We start from the raw sequence: 21,617 nt of genomic DNA, 5'->3' as shown, positions 1-21,617 counted from the left end.
ATGAAATTAAAATTAATTTAATAAACAGCAGACTTGTTAAATTGTCATCAAATTTTAATCATATGCTTCATAAGAATGAGAAAGCAGTTCGTAAAGAAGATTGCCATTGCCGATAAGTAGAGATACTAGTCTGGTGAACTGAGAGCAACACTGGCACTGTAATGTGGAAGTGGCTAATGGGAGAACTGAAATATGGAATTTATTGTACTAGTGGCCCCTTTTAATGAGGGCAGGTGACTTTTGTAACATTTTATAAGTAATGATGCATTAGTATATTCTTAAATATAATATAAAAACAAACTACTTTAATATAAATATTTAAATCTGTTGGTTTTTTTTAGTTGGTGCTTCAGGATATTGCAGATACTACAGATTTAGATTTGCACTACATTGAATTAACTTACTGAATTGCAAATGGTATCATCTTTTTACTGATAGGATATGTAAGTTTTTACATTCCTTTTGCTACTTTTAAATGTTTAATTATTAGTAAGCCAATATCCAATGTTGATACCAGCTAAATAACATCAGCAAACTTACCTAAATTTAAGATTCACTTATTTAAATGTTCTCAGTTGGATGAGCCAGGTCTTTAACTTTGGTAGTTGCTATACTAAACAAATATGTGGGCTTACCTTAATTTAGGAATCAAAAGAAAAACAATGACTGTCTGAATGTTTTCTTCATCCCAAGAACTCCTATTCTGGTTGATCTTCAAACCATTTCACGAGTTGCTATTTGTGTTATCTGGTACTTGCGTCAGGTGATCAGGCAGGGAGTTAAAACAGATGGTTCCCTTCAAAAAACTAAGGCATATTACCACTTAGTTGGGTGCTAAGGCATAGAGGATATCACTTGCTATGCAACTTGGCTCCCTTGGAAAACATTGTTTATGCCTACTAAAGCTGTTTCGACGTTGTTTCATCTCTTCAGACAAAGATAGACAGCAGATATCAGTTGTCACTGTACTACAGCGTACTCAGCCAAAGATTGAGAGCTTTGCTCTCTCTTCCAGTACCATCCCAGCCATTAGATTTAAAATCCATAAATTTCAAATTTGAATAAATTATTTTGATAAATATTTACATAATACTGTGCACAGCATGTTTTAGTTAACTTTACATAAGGTACACATATTTTATCCCTGTCTCATGTTGAAACTGTGCACATAACTTCTCAAATTAAGTTATTAAATAAATACTTTTAAAACTAAATAATCAATTAAAAATATATAAAAAAAACAACTGTTAAAATCTTAAACTTGACAAAAAGTGGTCTCCAATGGTCAAAGAGGTTGGCTTCTGCCATAATGTGGATAACCTTCTTTTCAATCAGCAGAACACCATCATCAGTATTGAACTGCAACTCCAAAACACAATGCCATAATTAAGGACAGCTTTCATATAATTTTCCGGAACCAATTTATAGTTTCCAAATTTTAGTTTTATTAGTGAAATTTCTACAATTATTTTTAAAAGGAAAGTTAACCAGTGGTTGTTATTATTGTCTATGGAGAATACAGAAGCAGTGCTGTCTACAAACTACGGGCGGACAGTCTGACCTGTCTACGGCCACCCCTCCTTCCCATCATCAGTCCCATTGTAATCTGCGGCAATCTTACTTATCCTTAATAAAAAAAAAACCATTATTTTTTGTTTCACTGAACGAAGGCAAATGTCCAGAAAAATCCTGTTTCTTTCACAATCCTTCCATCGTTAAAAATAAACTTCAAACATAGACTCGACAATTTATTCTCATCAACTGGTCTGGAAACTACAACTTGACATTCTTCAAGATCCATATTTTCTATCTCCAGCCAAATTAAGTGATGGTCCGAAAAAGGACAGACATCGGGTAAAAAGAAAGGTGAGTTTCGTACATAGACCTAAATCATGATCCCAATTTCCCAAAGCCTACAGTCAAATCCCACATGGTGATAAAATATCGCTAACATTTCTGACAAATAACCGACATGATTTGGAATCACAACAGCAATAGCTACTCTAGAAAACTGGGTGTTAAGGCACTGACTGATCCTGATAATAATATTTAATGTACCAGTATTAACGTGAAAAAACAAAATTATTATATTTATGTATGAAAGACACAAAATAAGCATGATTATGAATTCAGTGGATTCATCCTATTTTATTCTAGTAGCACTACCAGCATAAAACATTAAATAAAAATAAGCAATAATTACACTGTCACTCAATTCCCAGAGACACTAAATCTCTAAAATAATACCTCTTAGTATAAAAATAAACACAAGTAAAAATCAAGTTAAAATTTCTTATTTGATTATTGAATAAAAGTTAAGGAGCCGTATTGAATGTAAAATCGAACTGCTTAAATTGGTTTATCACCAAAATGAAAGTAGCTCTACCAGGGGTAAGTGCAAAATAAAAAATGTTGTAACTGAAGCCCTGAAATTCTCTTCCACTCTGACTTAATATGGCATTTATACAAGGTAATTCAAATTTGGCTTTATAATGAATACTCTGAAGTCATTCAGAATAACCATTTTTGACTTTGACAGAAAGATTTCTAATTCTATTAAAATTATATTCTAGGACTTTGGCTATATATCCTGCCCTGTAGTTGACAATAATTCAAATATATGAGAACAGGCTAATGCACTACTTTGTTAAGATGTACTTACCAAATGTAGAAGACGGTCGACTTAGCATGAAATAGCTGGTGTGACTCTAGACTTGCAACCGACCTGCCACATTCCCAGGCCTCGCTACTGAACTTCCCATTTGCTACACAACTGTAATGCACTCCCCACATCACTGTCTGGATGGAGGTTACCTGGATGGGGGTTAAACCCACCCTATGGGCTGATTTTGTCAACTTAACTTCCCTCAAATTTTGACCCGTTACAATCTTGTAAAAGGTTTGAATTTTAGTTATATTTTCCCTTAACTTATGAGTCAGCTAATTCTTGATAAAATATCTCAGTTTTACTGATATACATTTTTTTCTTCTCATCAAACATTTCCTCAACTTTTACCTAACTATTTGTCAAAGTAAAGTATATTTACCAGTTTTAAATGAACTGAATGAAATAAAAAACTAATATAGAAACAAAGTTAGGACTTAAAAGTCCTCAACAAAACCAAAGGGATTTGGTTTGTATTGCAAATCTTTTTGCTTGCATTCTAAACAATTAACGCTTTGAAGAAGTATTTATTGAGGCCTATGCACCACAGGTAGCAGCAATTAAATTGGGGAAAATGTAAGGCTGTGATTAAAGTCCTGTTACAGTTTATATATATATATATATATATATATATATATATATATATATATATATATATATATATAGAGAGAGAGAGAGAGAGAGAGAGAGAGAGAGAGAGTAGTAGTAGTAGTAGTAGTACGCTCACCCGGGAAGTAAGAGATCCAGGTTCTAGTCGCGGTAGTGCCAACATCATTTTTTGTGATTTAATCTTTTTTGAAATTATACTTATTATCTGAACAGTATGTCTGAATACTGGTTTTGAAATATATGTTAATGGAGTTAAAAATATAAAAACTCTCTGATATATTATTAACAAAGAACCTTCAAAATTTAGTAATATCGTTCATTTTTTGTTGCAGTGAAGCAGGAATAACTTTTGGCATCATTGAAGCCCCGCAGACCATCAAATACCTGAAGATACCATTGTTAGCCAGTACAAAATTGCTACAATAAGTGTAATTGTTTTTTTTTTACTTTTCAGTTAAAGACATTTTTTTATAATACATTTTAGTAACCTTGAATACGGGTCCTTAATTTCTAAAATAACATGTTGGTAAAATTAATCATCATCATCATCATCATCATCGTCAGACGTTTCCGTTCTCACGGTCGTCGTACACAGCCTCCTCCACTTTAGTCTATCGTTTCCAGGTCTCCTCTTCATCCACCTGTATTTTCTGTAGTCCCCTTCTCTCTATGTCTTTCCACACTTGGTCCTCCATCTTCCTCTCGGTCTTCCTCTTGGTCTTCTTTCCTCCTTCCTCCTTCTCCAGTGCTATTCTAGGCATTCTCTATTATCTCCCATCCTCTTCACATGCCCCATCCACTGTAATTCTTCTTCCTTCCATTGTCTCTTGCAGTGAAACTACCTTCAATCTTTCTCTAGTTATTTCGTTCCTTATTCTATCTCTTCTTGTAGTCTTCTCTATCCCTCTTAAAAATCTCATTTCTGCAGCTTGCAATCTGCTTAAATCATTTTTAGTCCACGTCCACGTCTCTGCTCCATATAATAAAATTGGTTGGAAATAAGATTTATACATCAATACTTTTGATTCTTTCCCAATGTTCCAACTCCACACAATCTTCTTTACCATATTGAAAAACTTTCCACTCTTCCATATTCTGTTTCCTATCTCTTCTCTTATTGTGCCCCTATCTGTTATGATACTTCCTAAATAACAGAATTCCTTCACCTTTTCAAGTCTTTTTCCTTCAACTAACACGTCTTTGTTATTTCCATCCCTTCTCTCTACTTTCATTACTTTACATTTTTGTATGTTCATCTCTAAAACCATATTTCTTCGCCACTTTTTGCCCATCTTGTTTAACTCTCGTTCTAACTCTTCTTCCCTATTTTCCCATATCATTATGTCATCCGCATATGCTATTGTCTTAAGTTCTTCTGCTCCTCTGTTTCCTTGTACTTCTAGAATAATTTCATCCATTATAATATTGAAAAGGAAAGGTGACAATATGCTTCCCTGCCTTACTCCTCTCTCTGTTTTAAAAGTATCTGTATATTTTTCTTCAATTCTTACCCTGTTTTTACATATGCCGTACAGGTTCTTTATTCTTTCTACTATTCCCTCACGCAATCCTCTCTTTCTCATACTCTCCCCATATCCTTTCTCTCAGTACCTTATCATATGCCTTCTGTAGGTCTATAAACGCTACCATTGTATCTTTTCCGTATTCCCACCTCTTTTCTAACACTTGTCCTCATCACAAAAATAGCATCCACCGTTTGACCTACCTTTCCTAAAACCACATTGCTCCTCTCTTCCTGTTTCTTCCAGTACTGGTCTAATTTTCTGCAACAGTATTTTTTTCATAAATTTTTTTGTGTATGGCACAACAAAGTTATTCCCCTGTAATTCTCGCATTTTTGCTTATTGCCTTTCTTAAAAATCGGCACTATTATTCCCATTTTTCCCAGTCTTCTGGTATCTTCTTTTCCTTCCAAATCACTCTCATCACTCTGTACAACCATTGAATTCCCAATGGGCCCGCCCGCCCTTTATCATCTCAGCCGTCAGCTCGTCTATTCCCGCAGATTTCCCCTCTTTCATCTCTTTAACCGCTTTTTTCCAATTCGCACATACTAAAATCCTCTTCATCTTCTGTCTCCTCTGTCATATCTCTTCTTTCCTCTTCATTTTCTGTTCCTTCCAGTAGTTCCTTAAAATACTCTTTCCACGTCTTCAAAACCTCTTTCTCCTCCCATTTGATTTCCCCTGAAACATCCACCACCTTAGTCAACATTTTCTTTAGGTTTCGTCTTGTTCCTTATCACCCCATAAAAAATCTTCTTATTTCCTTTGAAGTTTGATTTCAGTTTTTCTTCAAAATCCTTCCATGTCCTCTCCTTTGCCTCCTTCATCATCTTTGCTGATGCCCTTGCAAGTCTCTTCCATTTATCCCTCTTTTCATTTGACCTATCCTTAAACCATTCTCGCCAAGCTCTATTTTTGTTTTTAACTGCTTCAGCAATTCTTTCATTCCACCAAGGGGTCTCTTTATCCCTTCTTTTACCTGAAGTTCGTCCACATGTTTCTTCTGCAGCTTTGACTATAGCATTCTTGAAATTTGTCCATTCCTCCTCTCCTGTTTTGACCTCCCCCTTGGGTATCGTTCCTCTAATGTTATTTACAAACTCCTCTCTAACTTTCGTATCTTTTAACTTCCATGTCTTGATTCTTGTTAGTCTTTTGCATGTATCCTTTCCAAACCTCATTCTTTTGAAAATCAGCTACCACCAGCCTGTGATCTCCTCCCATACTTTCACTGGGTATAACTTTTACATCTGCCATGTATGGCTGCAGGCATTCCTCACTAATATATAATCTATTAAACTTGGCTGTTCACCATTCCAATTGTATCTTGTGTATTTGTGGCTATCCCTTTTCCTTGTTCCAGGTGTTCCCTATCACTATATCATTCCTTAAACAAAAATCCAGTAAATTTTCTCCTTCTAAATTCCTTGTTCCTACTCCATAACATCCCATTACCTCTTCATATCCTTGTCTAAACTTACCCACTTGTGCGTTAAAATCCCCAATTATTATTGTTCTCTCTTCTTTTACTTGTCTTTCCAGATCCTCTTCAAACTCTCTCTTCTCATCGTCCGTGCATCCTGTTTGTGGTGCGTATACCTGTATTATGTCCATTATCTCCCCCTCCATTCTGACCGTAACCTTAATAATTCTTTCACTTACCACATCCACTTTCATCACTCTGCTTGTCATCTTTTTGTCCATGACTATAGCTACTCCATTTCTTCTTCCAATTTCTCCTCCAGACCACCAAATCCTGTATCCCTGTCCCACTTCTCTACTTCCACTACCTTTCCACTTTGTTTCACTGATTCCCATTATGTTTATTCTTCTTCTCTTCATCATCTCTACTACCTCTTCTAACTTGTTCCTAAGCGTCACAACAATTTATTGTACCAAATCTTAACCTTAAACAATTGCCGGTCGTTGCCGTAAATTTCCATCCTAACTATAAACTAATAAACTATAAACTTGGTAAATTAATAAACTCAACAAATTAACTGTGTTAACTTTTATCAGCTGGCTATACTCTAATATCTTCAAATTAAGATTGATTTATCAAATATCCAAACTTGCAATATCCAAATTTTTGTACATCTAAAAATGTTCACCAAAATGTTTAATATTCAATGTGGTTCATTGTTTTCACTCCATACACAGTGCAAAGTTGTATGTGGATTTCTGTTGCTGAATACCACTTGCCTGTGAAAAATCATGTAACAGTATATACCTCACACTTTGATGAATTTTCGATGACAGAAAACGTTTTTAAAGTGACAGAAAACGTTTTTAAAGTGACAGAAAACTAACTAGTACAAGGACAGCCTTCATTGTACCACGGCTAGATGTCAACTAACCAGTCATGCTACTCCCTCCACTTCCAATACAGTAAACAACACAGATTACATTCTTAGCAGCCTTCAAATTAAGGCATTGAAAATTTAAGATAAAGTTCTTTTTTTCTTTTACAGGTTAAATGTGTTGGTTTGTGTTTCTGCTCATGGCAGAATGCTATAAAATATTCCACAAGAGTTTCTTAACACTCTTTTTTTATTTCTGTAAAATTAGTTATTACTTTTATGGATTGGTTAAAATGCGGTTATGCCTAACCGAACCATAAAAACTGTGTACGTTATATCTTGTCTTTTAATTTCTTTGTGTTAAATAAAAAATGTTGTCTCTTAAATGCAACATATTTATATACATATATTTACATTTATATACATTTTTATATTTGTGTTCAAAATAGTCCTCTATGGTGTACAGTCTAATTTTAACTTATTAGATCAGCCACTGTAACATTGCTGTTAATTGACTGTTCAAGTTGTCTTAGTGTTAAAATTGTTCACAACAATATTATTTAAGCTGTACAAAATTCATTTTAACCCTTTACACTGAAGTTTTTTTTTACCCGCCTGCCCTCTTAAATATTTATTTTGGTATATTTATAATGAATAACAGCTGTCTACTAAACAATTCATTATATCTATACATACACTTATATTTGATGATTTAAAATTCTTAACTTAACTTATTGTTTAAGCTATAAACAATAGATACACTGAAAAGTTTTGTATATCACCATGGTATGATATCTCTCAAAACACTCTAATGGATGGAGTCAAACATTTTTTGGGCATGATTTAAAGTAGTGCAAGGTTTCTCTTATTTTTCCTTGTGTCTTCCTATTGCTACAGACAGCACATTCTTTAGTTTTCTTTATAGGATAAAGTGCAAGGAAATGAGGTTGTTTATTTAGCCTTTCTTCCTTTTCCACTGATGAAGGATGACCCCACTTCAAATTCATGGTGTTGCAGATATTCCCAACAAGTTGAGTGATGAGGACCTCTCTAAATGTTCTGTGTTGGATTGTTTTCTTCCTGTGGTTTTGTTTATTCATGTTGAACAAAAGAAAACTGTTAACCATTGCCATTGCAACCTCGTGTCGTGGCGACCGGAAGAGGGCACCTTCCAGAGGAATAATAACCGTGGATCCGCCACTAGATTCCCTCTATCCAAAACCTAACCAGCTTTGATGATTAAATATTAACTAATAATTTTGATATAGTTCCGAAAGGTTCCCTAACAATTATATCAAGTCCCAGGCCACGTACACTCACTTTACCCGTCCGCTCTACCCGATCGCTGCACAACGACTCTGTGCACAACCTCCGGTCTCAGCCTGATCACCTAGCAGGAACCATCCTACCAGAACCTGTCCAGAAGAATTCCGGATGGTAGGAGGCTCCTATTGTTTGAGCTAAGGGCTAGAGGTCGGCGCAGCTGGCTATCACGTTCGCGGCTACAGAAGGATTACGCGCGCCAAATTCAAATCTGTAGCGGCACTCGCCGCATCCTCCCCTCCTTCTCCGAGGAGTTCGAAGGCTTAGCCATTAAGAGTGGTAGAAAGGGTGAGAGGAAAGTTATCTGGAAGTGGACCTATATTGTTCAACTTATATACGTCTGACTTCCCAAGTTGTGTTCAAAGCTGTGCAGCTCACCTGTACGCAGATGATTGTCAGTTGCGCTTGTCATACGAGCCTGGCTCCATTGATGAGGCTATTGAGAAAATAAATTCCGACCTAGTGAACATCAACACTTGGTCGGTTAACAATGGCCTTAAACTCAATATAGGTAAGTGCATTGTCCTTCATCTTGCCCAACACAATCTGGTGCAGGCCCTTGGTCAGAGAGGAGTGAGAGTAAGGCTCAGTGGGGAGAGCCTGTCTGTCTCTGAGTCAGTCAAGACTCTCGGAGTTGTGCTTGACAGTAAGCTCACCTTTTCTGATCATGTCACTCATGCTATCCAGCGTGCCCTTGGTAGGCTGAGGGGTCTGTACAGATTTAGAAGTCTGCTGCCAGAATCCGCTAAGCTCCGGCTTATGAGTTCTCTTGTTCTGTCTGTATTTTATTACTGCTATCCTGCATACGGCAACAGTATCTCTAGGGGAGACACAGATCGGATTCAAAGACTGCAAAACTCTGCAGTTCGATTCATTTTCAATTTGAGGCGCTTTGATCATGTGTCACCCTTCCGAGATGCTGTCAGTTTGTCCCCCATGGAAAATGTATGCAGGATCCTGACATGTGGCATGATCCACAAGGTGCTTGCGCTGGGTGAGCCGCGGTACCTGATCGAGAAGCTCCAATTTCGGGAGGAGGTCTCTCAACGCAGTGTCCGCCATGGTGACCTGCTTCACTTTCCCAGAGTCAAGCATGAGTTTGGGAGGAGGAGCTTTTCTTACTTTGGCCCAAAGTTGTACAATGACCTCCCCCAGAACCTTAAACAGACTTCTGTTACTGTTTTTAAAAGTAAACTAAGAAAAATGATTGTACAGTAATTTATTTGTCTTGTTTGGGTGTTTTTTTTTAGTCTATAGGTTTTAGTTTTTATTTTTATTTCCCAGTATTGTAAATAGTGTAAGATATGACAAGAGTTGTTCTGTAAAGCAGTTGTTATACTGAGAAACGTTTGCAATAAAGGCATTTTTATTTATTTAAGTGAACCAGTTATAGTTAAAATGAGCCAAATATCTTAAACTAGAACACAGGGCTTACAATTTTCAAAATACACTACCATGCAGAAAGGCGGTGCAGAAACCGCGCCCGTTCTCGCTGAACAGCTCCAGTCCTCAACCACAGACAATTTCAACCCATAAGTGGAAAGCAACTAAGATCTATCTATCACCAATATGTCACATACCTGCTATATACTTCTAACACTTCCAAAGTTAAGGTTGGGCTACTTTAAAAAGTTTAATTAAATTATAGAAGATAATCTAGGTCAAAGGAATCAGGATTCTGGATACCGTGTTTGACTGAGAATCACAACCTTCATTAAGCCCCATCACCAGACTCAGATTTCCCTCCAAAAATAGGCCAAGTAGGAAAGGAGAAGATAAGGATAATTTTTCTTGTGTAACTCATTAGAATATTTCTTCCATCGTAGCTGGCTATTATCCTAGTCCTGTACCCCTTACTTCCCTCCCCCCTCCCGCAACGGAAGACAAGCCTGCTACCAACAAGCCAATCCACCGGACGCAGAAGGAGAGGGAGTGAAAGGTCCCCATGACCTCTCTGGAAGAACATATACAATTGTTTTGTTCATTTTCTTTCAATATTTGAAATACAGGAAAGGTGGTGAAAAGATGATATGGCCATTGGAAAAATAAATCCAAATCTAAATGATGAGGTCTCCTAGAGACTACAGTCATAAGAGGCAAGGAAAGAGGAGAATTGATCTTCTAACACAGTTATCTAGGGTTATCTACCCTATTAGTTTCTCAAGATTGTTTGGTGACATATGGCGAGTAGTTTTCCCTAAATGGAGTGTTCAGATCGAGAAAGGATGGGCCAACAAACAATAACTCAAGAGAAAAAAAAACTGTTGGCTCAGAGTTATGATAAGTTAGTAGGCCAGGATAGGATTGGTAATAACCATTAATTTGTGGAGAGGATAACCACTCTATATAACTAACACATACAAATAAATATACATATAACTGACCATTATAAGGTCGTAACACGCATGCTCGAAAAAACAAAGTAATATTTATCAACGAAAAACCATACACGAACACTAAATTACACAGAGATAAACATTTATAGCAATAAATAACGATTGACTAACTGGCGTGAGTGCTTCACTATAGCATTAGCCTAGTTGTATATAGGAGAATACTTTGTTGAAAAGTCGACTATAGGGAAATGCTAAATAATGTCGGTTCTAAAGCATTTATCGATACAAATTATTCTCTATCCCTAATTGCCTTAAGTTATAACTTAACAAAAAAATAAATGAATAGGATAGAGATAGTTAAAGATGTATTAATGAAGTGTGTTTGGGGTTGCGCATAGGAGGCAATGAGACTGTCGCTGCTCCCAAAATTAATTACAGAAAAAATATATAAATAAATGCTAATTCATGGAAGCTGTAAATACTTCAAACAAACAAAAATCTAAACGGCAGATCTCATAACCACCCATCCCCGTGTAAGTGTATAGTAGACAGTTTGGGCCAAACATCAGAATTGCCAAACCCAACAATCTATTGTCTCAGATTCTGGCAGTTGTTTCAAATCTCATCAGTTCAAAAACATGTGCGATGAGCTTGAGATTAAACACATTAGGACTTCTCCTTATTACCCGAAAAGTTCGCACGCTGAAAGTGTGAACAAAAATATCGGAGTTGCCTTGCGAATTTTCCACCACAAAGACAATACTCAGTGGGATGAAAACCTACATTATTTTCAAACCGCCTTTAATTCTTCTAAACACGAGAGCACTGGCACATCACCCTCTGAAATATTTTTGGGATACACTATCCGTACTCCTTTGGAAAATAAATGGAATCTTGACCAACTTCTAGAACCTAATTCTGAATCAAGAAACATGGAACAGAGATGGAGTAAAGCTCTAGACAATCTGATCCGTGCTAAGGATAAAGTATCCAAACAGTATAATAAAGGTCGAGCACAGGTTCCCTTTAGAGTGGGTGATACAGTAATGTATCGACTATTTAACCTGAGCAATGCACCCAAACACATCTCAGGTAAGTTGCAGCCTATGTGGTCTAAACCTTTGGAAATTGAGACCTTTACCTCCCCTGTAACAGTTGCCTTGCGTGACCCAAAAACCAAGAAATTTGTGAGGTCAGCACAAGTATCCCATATTAAAAAGTGCATTCTCCCAACTCCACAACAATGATCTGCCACTAGATATTTCCTCTATTCCGAAAAAGCCATTGTGATATTAGGTTTAATTTGAGTTTATTTTCATTCTTCTTTCTTATTACACCTTACAAAATAACATTTAATTTTCTTCTTCTCCTCTTCTTTGGGACCCTGCATTGGTGGCTCTGCCTGACACCGAAGTGGATTTGGCTAAGGAGTTCACCTGCGTGTGCTCTCCTCTTGCTACCTGGTGTTGGGTTTGGCAATTCTGATGTTTGGCCCAAACTGTCTACTATACACTTACACCAAGCTCACTTGGAATACATGCGTGCAAGAAGAAAACTTTATACAATAAATAAGAGCAAGTGCCACAGGTGGGAAGAGCTTGGAAATGGCGTTAACACCCATTGACCCATGGACCCATGGGGTCTGGGATACAGGATAGTAATACGAAAGTATGGATTTCTATCACCCAGCCACATGTTGGATACTGAAAGGATAGAACACGTCGTCGTCACTCTCTTTCCATTTCCTTTTATGAGAGATTTGGAAGTGCATGCGGTGCCGGTTCAAGGCGTGCCACTGTTTACAAAAGAAGAATTAAATATAGCTGTCAGAACACTTCTAAACAAGAAAGCTCCACTACCAGATATCATACCCGGTTAAGTGCTTAAGGATGCTGTAGAGGTGTGCCCGGAAGTGCTCCTGAGGATGTACACCTGTGCTTGGAGCAGAGCGTTTACCTAAAAATATGGTAAAGACAGCGTCCGGTCTTGATCACCAAAGGCAACGGGGACCCAAGTTCACCATCAGCGGACAGGCCTCTGTAAGCTCCATGTTGCAAGGAAGCTATTGAAGAAAACTCTCCGGCCACACCTGATAAAGGCGATCCATGAAGCTGGTGACTTCTCCGCATGGCAGTATGACTTTAGACAGGAGATTTAACCATTGGTGCCATCAAAAATTACATGTGGCACAGCAGAGGAACCACTACTCCAGGGGGATAGAACTGCTGTTCCCTCTGGATCTCAAGAATGCTTTTAATTTGGCAAGATGCACTGACATACTGGAGGCCTTGGAGAAAGATTTCAGGATCCCGGAGTATTTCTACTCATCATGATGCAAAATTACCTGAAAGATCTGCAGCTGGTCTTTATAGCATCATAATATGAAGAATGAAGGAGGGAGGTCACAAGCGGGATTGCTCAGGAGTCCATCTTGGGCGCTCGCCTGTTGCTCGTAGCATAGAAGATGCACAGTGCACAGTTGGTAATGGTAATGCTACGAGTGAGCTTCGAGAACATGGGTTAACATTAGCGACTGAAGAGACTGAGTAGGTTCTGCTCTCACGGAAAAGAATTCCTACAGCCATCCAACTCTAAGTTTGAAATGTTGAAATACGAAGCCTGCAGTGAAGTACATTGTTGTGTACCTGAGTACTAAGCTCTCATTTTGGAAGCTTTTCACGTATCAGAGACAGCTACCAAGGTTTACAGCAGCATTGAGCAAACTTATGGTGAATATCGGGGGCCTGACCACAGGGCAAGAGCGATCCTTTATGTCGATTACTGCCTCCATCCTACTCTATAAGGAAAGGAAAGTATCGAAAGAGAATGCTTCTGTTCAGAGAAAAGCCGCTCTGAGGGTCGCTAGCTCGTATTGCAAAGTCTCTGAGCCAGCGGTTCAGGTGATCGCAAATGTAATGCCCATTGATTTAAAGGCGCAAGAACATAAGTATGTTTTTGACAGTACCGGTAAGGAAAACCTCGGAGTTGAAGTAGCAGAGCGATTTGCAGAAGTTGTGAGAATGCAGAAATGGCAGTTTGCTGGATTGCTGAATCCGCAGGAGTTGGGCAAAAACGTTGATCGGTATCATCACAAAGTGGACGGAGAGTGTAAATATCTCATTAAGATCTCTTGACTGCAGATGTTTGGTATATATATATATATATATATATATATATATATATATATATATATATATATATATATATATATATATATAGTCTCTTAGAGCAGTTTCAAAAGAAAACTACAATTTTTGTATGTACAATATTTCGTTGTAATTAACAACTTTGTCAAGTACACTTTTAAAACATACACAGAATAAAATAAACAAACAAAAGCCTTTCCACTAGTAAAGGAGGACTTGCCAAGTTCATTATTCAACAAGAGTTTTTCTTTAGTGGACTTTGGCTGATTTAAATATTATTGAAAGAAAAGAAGATGAACCTTAATTGAATTATGACCGTTGGCGTACGAGCTCCTCATGCAGAGAAATGGGGTGATCAAGACAGGCGGAGAGAATGAGTGGGGGCAGAGCCGAGCAGTACCGATAAATACCGAAAATTCGTCGACTGGTCAAAGCCAAGCAGTGCCGACAAACCCTGAACATGCGGCTGATAGCGACCTCAGTTCGGAACGGTCCTAATTTCTATTATCTTACGAATTAATGAGTCGTTTTATATCCGAACATATCTGCAAAACATAGAAATTATATCGAACTAATTATATTAATACCTATTGAACTTTCTTTATAACTCCAAAGACACTTTACAAAATGTGAGATGGTGCACAAGGAATAAAATGTCATAATTTCATCATATTTTGCTTATAGGCTTAAAACGACGGTAAATATATTTTTTGTGCTATTGGAATACATTCAAATTATTAGGGCAAAAGCAGCATATTATAATGTGGAGTTCTTAATTGGTAGTGAATAAATTAATAATTACGCTACAAAATCTGTATTAAGAGTTATGTAACAGCTGTAATAAACTAAGGGGATTAAAAAAGAAACTTTCGACTAAATATTCAACCAAAAACCTAATTATAGAAATATGACAAAATCAATGACAACTACCTGACTTAAATACCTAACATAGCACGTGACATCATTAATAGATACAAAATTGTCCTAATTATATTATATTACTGTAACTGACAAATTCAGTTTAAAATCATATTATATGAGTATATGTTTGGTTTACAGTTTTGAACACTTATATTTATGTAAGAAATATTACACTTATATTACAGAAATATTTATGTAATATGTAATATTTATGTATAGATGATGAAAATAATTTAGTCCTACTGATCTCTAATGCTACGAATATACAGATTTACGATACAAATAAAATTAAACTAATTTATATAATTTATTGAAGTAAACATTGTGAGTAAATATTCAACCAAAAACATAATTATAGAAGTATGACACATTAAATGACAATTACCAAACATAGCACGTGATATCATTAATAAATACAATATTTTAATAACCTCAAATTATTACGATCAAGTTCTAACTTATAGCAGCAATAGCTCTCTGTCTGTTTGTTGGATATATTGAGAATGAAAAATAAGCTATAGACTTGAAATTGTGCATGCAACTTCGACCAAGCCTGATATGTGTCATGTGTCGTCTGGCGTACGCAATTATAATGCTGACCTGATCTACAGTGCATGGCAATTATCGAATAATTTCTAACTAATAGTAATGTAACCTACAAATTATATTTATTTGATTAAGGCAGTTGGAAAATGCAATGAACCAATTATAATGTTACAAAACAATTTTATTGGTTTACATTTTAATACAAAAGATGCAATTAAAAAACTCAACTTAATTGTTGATTTTGTATTTTGGAGACCCTGAAGATCATTATTTAACTACTATGCTAAGAACACAAGTCTCGAATCTTTTGAAAAGTTTAAATGTTTGCAAGCATGAATGCTTACAATCACATTTGAGTAACTAAGAAAATTAAAAAAATACAATTAAATTGAGAATTCACTTGTAAACAAACAAATTTCTAAATTTTGCGAGTAGGGCTCTTTTTAATCCTCCTGGATGTTTAAACCACCCTCGAATGTTTTCTAGCTACGCCACTGAATGTAACGAGGTTACTTTGTTACATTATACTTAAGTCTTTTTGGGTCTTTCGATACTCCGTTGTATTGGTTTATTTGTATGTAGACAAGATTAATTGCCTGTCATTAATTACGTTGTAAAATCAAGGTTTAATGAAATAAATTTAATTGCTCTGCATCCTGCAGCATCCAGCTTTGAAAATGTAATATATATGTATGTTGTACCAAATTACAGAAAGGTGTTTAATTCAGAGTAGAAGCTAAAAACACAGTGGTACATTTTAAGAGGTTTATCACATTGATTGCCTGCAATTTAATTGTGCTGCATCCTGCAACATCCAGCTTTGAAAATGTAATTTAAATATATGTATGCTGTACTAAACTACGGAAAGGGGTTTGAAAATACAGTGATACATTATAATAGGTTTGCCAGGTACTGAACTAAATTAAAATCAGAGGAGTACGGAGCGAGAATGCGCGGACTGCTCATTCCACTATTCCAACGGGCTATCTGTAGTTGGCAGGAGGGGCCCCTCAATCCCCACTCTTTCTCTCCGCCTGCCTTGATCACCGATCACCCCATTTCTCTGAGCTCGTCCGTTGGCGTTAGTTTCTTCTTGATTGTATTGTTCGAAGTTTTGTGCGTGTCGTTAGGCTTACAAATTAACATTAAATGATTTAATTTGTTTAAAAAATGTAATGGTCTAAATAGTTTAATTATTGTTTATTAGTCTACTGTCTTACAAATATGTAGTGTGATTTTGTGCTGATGTGTAAAATTGACATTTAATAACTCTAGTAATGAATTTCACCAAATATGGCTGCCAAGAAGAGTGGTAGTTTATTAGGTATGTATCCCATTATTAACCAGAGTAGCAAATTATTATTTTTATGTTATTTCCTTACTGAAACTTAAATTTCCTGCCAATAATACTACGTGTAATGGGGTAAAAAGCCTAATAATAAAATTGTAGAACATTAAAAGTGGAACTACTTTCCTCGCGAGAAGTAACATTCATTCTATATCTGCACCATGATCGTGCTCGAGCCAGATATGTAAGCGTCGTAGTGATGGGCTATTTAGGCAATTACTTTTTTGATTACTAATTTGGAGTAATAATAAATTTTAAAAATACTACTCTTACTAAAATGAGAAAATATTTGGGTATTTATTTACATTAGCGTGACCATGGAAAATGGACTTTATTTTCATGGGTTGGGCATTTATAGCCAAGTATTATTATCACAGGTGCATATGAACTGGGGGGAAAGTATATTATTGTATTATATTGATGCCTTTCGGACATTATTGCGTTAAGGAGCAGGGGCATCGCGTGATCTGGGATTCGACTTTTGCAAGCTCGAGTATTTTTTTTTTTTAAGAGCAAGCAGTGCGCAGCATTGTTGACAGGATTAACGTATAAGTCCGCATCAAAAGGTGTGCCATTACCACTACTGAACTAGGAGGTTAAGAATAGACGCGGAGGAACAACAGTAGTTCAAAATGGCGTCCCTTCTTTATTTGAGAAGGCGCGGAGTAATACCAAACTGTCAAATATGGATAGTGTTGCCAGAGGTACGATAATTTCATTGATTTTACGATGGGTAGTCATTATCGTACCATGAAAGACTTTTGACAAATTTATACAAGTTAATTATAAAATAATTTATTATACGAACATAACATACTTTTTCATTAAATGTGTTTTGTATGATTATTTTATATGAAAGTACGATAATTTCTCGATGTTGGTATGATAATCGGTTTTTAAAATCTGGCTATGCTGAGTTTGAGCAGACGCGGAGTTATAGGAAACTGTCAAAAACGGAGTTTTCAGAGGATTTAAAAAAATCGTAGCTCCTTTGATTTTCGTTGCCGACGAATATTTTCTTCATTATTGTTTTCAGGGGGAAAAAATGAACATACCTTTCCATGGTCAAGTTAATGTAAATTGATACCAATATTTGTTCATTGTATGAACAATACTTAGCAAAGTAATTAAGTTTTATGCACACATACAAATTTTACAAAAAGTAAAAAACTATGACTCAATTCACATTATTTTTGGTTCTATGTATTAAAAACACATTTAAAACAGTAAGATAATGTATGTAATCTTTGGCTTATTTCGGTACATAAAACATCAATATCAATTAACTGTGTTTTAGACTACATTACACCACACCTGCTCAAATACAGAATTCATATGAAACTCAGGTTACATACAGCAGAATAAAAACTAGAATGTAAGCAGGATATAAAATGTATCTGAGAGTTTTTTTTTAATGTTTTGTAAAAATTCTGATTTATTCGAATACATCATGTGAATCTGTACCATACATTAGCGATGGCAATTGTTTACAACAGTGATTTCTAGAGAAAAAAAATATTAAAATAAAAAGATTAATAAGGAGCAGTCCTAGTAGCCCTAATAATATGAATTATTTAAATGAGTAGCCTACTTATTTGAATATCTCACAGTAGGCTTATTTGATGAAGTTTTTCAATAAAAAAATATTAGCTACTTGAATATTTCATTACTAAACCCCCGAAGACTGCCAGATGAGAGTCATTCACTTTAAATCAAAGTGTCAATCTAGACACTGTAATGGGAATGGCTTGTCATGACTCACAAACAAAAACACCTCTCTTAATTTGTTAAAATTTTAATCTAGGTCTCCGTGTTGTTTTGTTGAGTGACGAGAAGCGCTTGAAAAATTTGTGGGTTTACACATTTTTAATTATTTATTTTGTTTATTTTCTTTTAAGCCTTAGCGTTAGCTATACTGGCTTCGAAGTACACTGTTTTATCGGTAAATTACACTGTTTATTCGTGTCTATACATGATTGGACCTCCCAAGGATTTCAAGGAAAGGTTTGTGCATGAAGTGCCACTTTTGCTTAATGAGAATCTCTATAATTTGGTTCGCTCAACACAGACAAGTGCACAATTCGTTATGTGGCTCCACACTTTATTGCACAAATCCTCGGCTAGAACAACCTACGGCTGTGTAGTCTGGTAGTGTGTGACAAAGTGAACACGTTCTAAAATTAGGATTCACTTAGTGACTATGTAACATAAGCTACACATTAGGTAGGTTTCCACGTTCCAGTGTTATATATAAAGAAAACTGAAAACAAGCTAGAAATTAGGCCTTATACTGTAGTTTTATGTTTTTATTGAAAATATATTCTACATAGAAAACTAAGTAGGTAATGTAAATAATGTTCTCTTCACTCATTATTATAATATAATGAGTGATAAAATTTGGTCAGCTGTAACTTACTCTTAAATACTAAAAAAGATTTTAGTTTTAACTGTTTAACGGTTGGATGGTCAGTAGTGCTGATTATGGTCTTCCTGGATTTTAAGCACAATTGCCATTCAAAAATTTGTTTATTCTTTGTAGTTGCTGTAGAAATGAAAGATTTGTAAATGAAAGGTAAACTTTGATACCACTAATAACATATTTTCGATAACCTAATGTAATCCTACTTAAATCACGTAAGCAGTAGATGAGGACAGAGTCTCCGCATAATAGAAAAGTAATGGGAAATTGACTATAAATATTGCAGAATGTGTGTTGTGTGTTATCTTCTCTAAGAAAAATCGTGGAATTTATGTCTTTTTGGTGACATGCAATCAATATAATTGGCCCATTTGGCGGCAGTACGCATATGCAACCTGTCTTTGTGAACAACAAACATTATTTTTAAACTTAATTATATTCCACTTTTCTTTATTTTCAGTCTGTAAATATGTTGATTATCTCATCAAATAATATGTATGTTCTTTAATGTACAATGGACACGATTAAATTTATAAATATATGATGTTTCATAGGGGTTTTTAATTTTAAATTAAGCTCGCTGAAGCTCTTCTCACCTGAAGCAACAGAGACTGAAAGGGTAAAAATATTTGGAGAGCTGATATCATGTATTGGTAGCCTTCTTCCATGTAATGCTCATAAATAATTATAAAAGTCGATTTAGCCAATTTTTTTTATCTAATTTGTAAGTAATTAAAATTGATTTTGCTTATTTGGAAGCAACTCAAAAACCCATATATTGTATCTTTGTAAACTATTTAAATCTTTCAATAAATGTAATGTACTGTTCATCTCGCTCAAAATTCTGTCAAGAATTTCCCATTAGAGAACTTCGGTATTTATTTACAATACCGTGACCATGGAAAATGGACTTTTTTTCATGGGTTGGGCATTTATAGCCTAGTATTATTATCACAGGTGCATATAAACTGGGGGGAAAGAATATTATTGTATTATATTGATGCCTTTCGGGCATTATTGCGTTAAGGAGCACGGGCATCAGGGGCATCACGTGATCTGGGATTCGACTTTTGCAAGCTCAAGTTAATTTTTTTTCTAAAAGAGCAAGCAGTGCGCAGCGGGCAGGCATCGTTGACAGGATTAACGTACTAGTCTGCATCATTTCAGTAACTTATCACTTACCTTAATGAACATCCAATACAAAGGTGTGCCATTACCACTACTGAACTAGGTGGTTAAGAATAGACACGGAGGAACAAAATAGTTCAAAATGGCGTCCCTTCTTTATTTGAGAGAGCCGTGGAGTAATACCAAACTGTCAAATATGGATAGTGTTGCCAGAGGTACTGTCAAAAACCGAGTTTTCAGAGAATTTCAAAAAATCATAACTCCTTTGATTTTCGTTGCCGACGAATTTTTTTTCCACTATTATTTTCAGGAAAAATTGTAATTTACAGGGGAAAAAAATGAACATACCTTTCCATGGTCACGATATTGTAAATTGATACCAGAACTTCTCTTGTCAAATGAAATTTTTCATCTTCACAGATTTCTCCAGGCATCTTTCTCTTTTTTATCTTTACAGTCAGTTTTTTATCTGTTTTCTTCTGCTATTATTTTTGTATCTGCAATACCTTCCGCCCCTAAGCTTTTTTTTCTTAGAATAAAATAGTTTTATTGAACCATATATTTTTACTTTACTGACACCTTATTGACGGCATCACTTGACTTTAGTACTACACACTAATTTAAAATCTTTCATTTAATTTTGCAGAGCTCTAACGTTAGTTTTAGTTGCTGATGGAGGTCTATGAATATGTAAATCTTCAACCGCCAGAAATATTTTATCAGAATGTTTGAAGAAGGTTTTTACAACTCAGGTCATGCTGACCACCTTGTTTAGTTTCTGTTTTTAGCATTAAGAGGATTAGTATTTTAAGCAATTATAATCTTGAAGTTTGGCACGCTAAAATAGTTATAAAGGGAATGTAATACACCAAAATAATGTTAAGTTGAAAGACAAGTATTAGTCAGCGAAACATTGACTAAGTTTAGAGAAGGAGCTGAGTATGGCACAAAATATGTGAAATTTTTCTCTTTTAATAAGCTTGGACTCCTTGGTACTTTCCAGCCATATTATCATATCATATGTCCTCTACATAACTTTGTATTCAAGTTATAACATCATCTACTTTTTTGTGATTTCCTGGAAATACCTTCCCCAGTTTTGTCATAAAGAAGAAAAATCCATAACACTCAAGACAATTATTATTGAGATTTGACACGTCAGATTATCACTTGTTTGTTCATTGCGAGTGCGAGTTTAAAATACAGTCAAACATTAAGAAAAAATATTTTGCTTTTTAACATTTTGCATTATATCTTCTCTTATTTCGTTGGTGAATATATAAAGAAATACATCCTGATTTCCTGATGAAAAATGGCTCAGGTACCCTTTCTTATGGCATTCAGTGTGTT

At 35.6% G+C, this 21,617-nt stretch overlaps 1 protein-coding gene across 1 annotated transcript in view; it reads left to right on the top strand.

The window, feature by feature from the left end:
* The window catches only part of LOC124369439 (protein gustavus-like), a 47,783-nt gene extending 37,424 nt beyond the window's left edge, over positions 1–10,359 (top strand). The window contains exon 7 of the mRNA XM_046827444.1: positions 10,231–10,359. Coding sequence (XP_046683400.1) covers positions 10,231–10,359 — 129 coding nt within the window. The remainder of the gene's footprint in view (positions 1–10,230) is intronic.
* The last annotated feature ends 11,258 nt before the right edge of the window (positions 10,360–21,617 follow it).

The sequence above is a fragment of the Homalodisca vitripennis genome, chromosome X (genome assembly GCF_021130785.1).
Source record: "Homalodisca vitripennis isolate AUS2020 chromosome X, UT_GWSS_2.1, whole genome shotgun sequence".
NCBI classification, from domain to species: domain Eukaryota; kingdom Metazoa; phylum Arthropoda; class Insecta; order Hemiptera; family Cicadellidae; genus Homalodisca; species Homalodisca vitripennis.
This window is presented reverse-complemented; position numbering and strand designations above follow the sequence as displayed.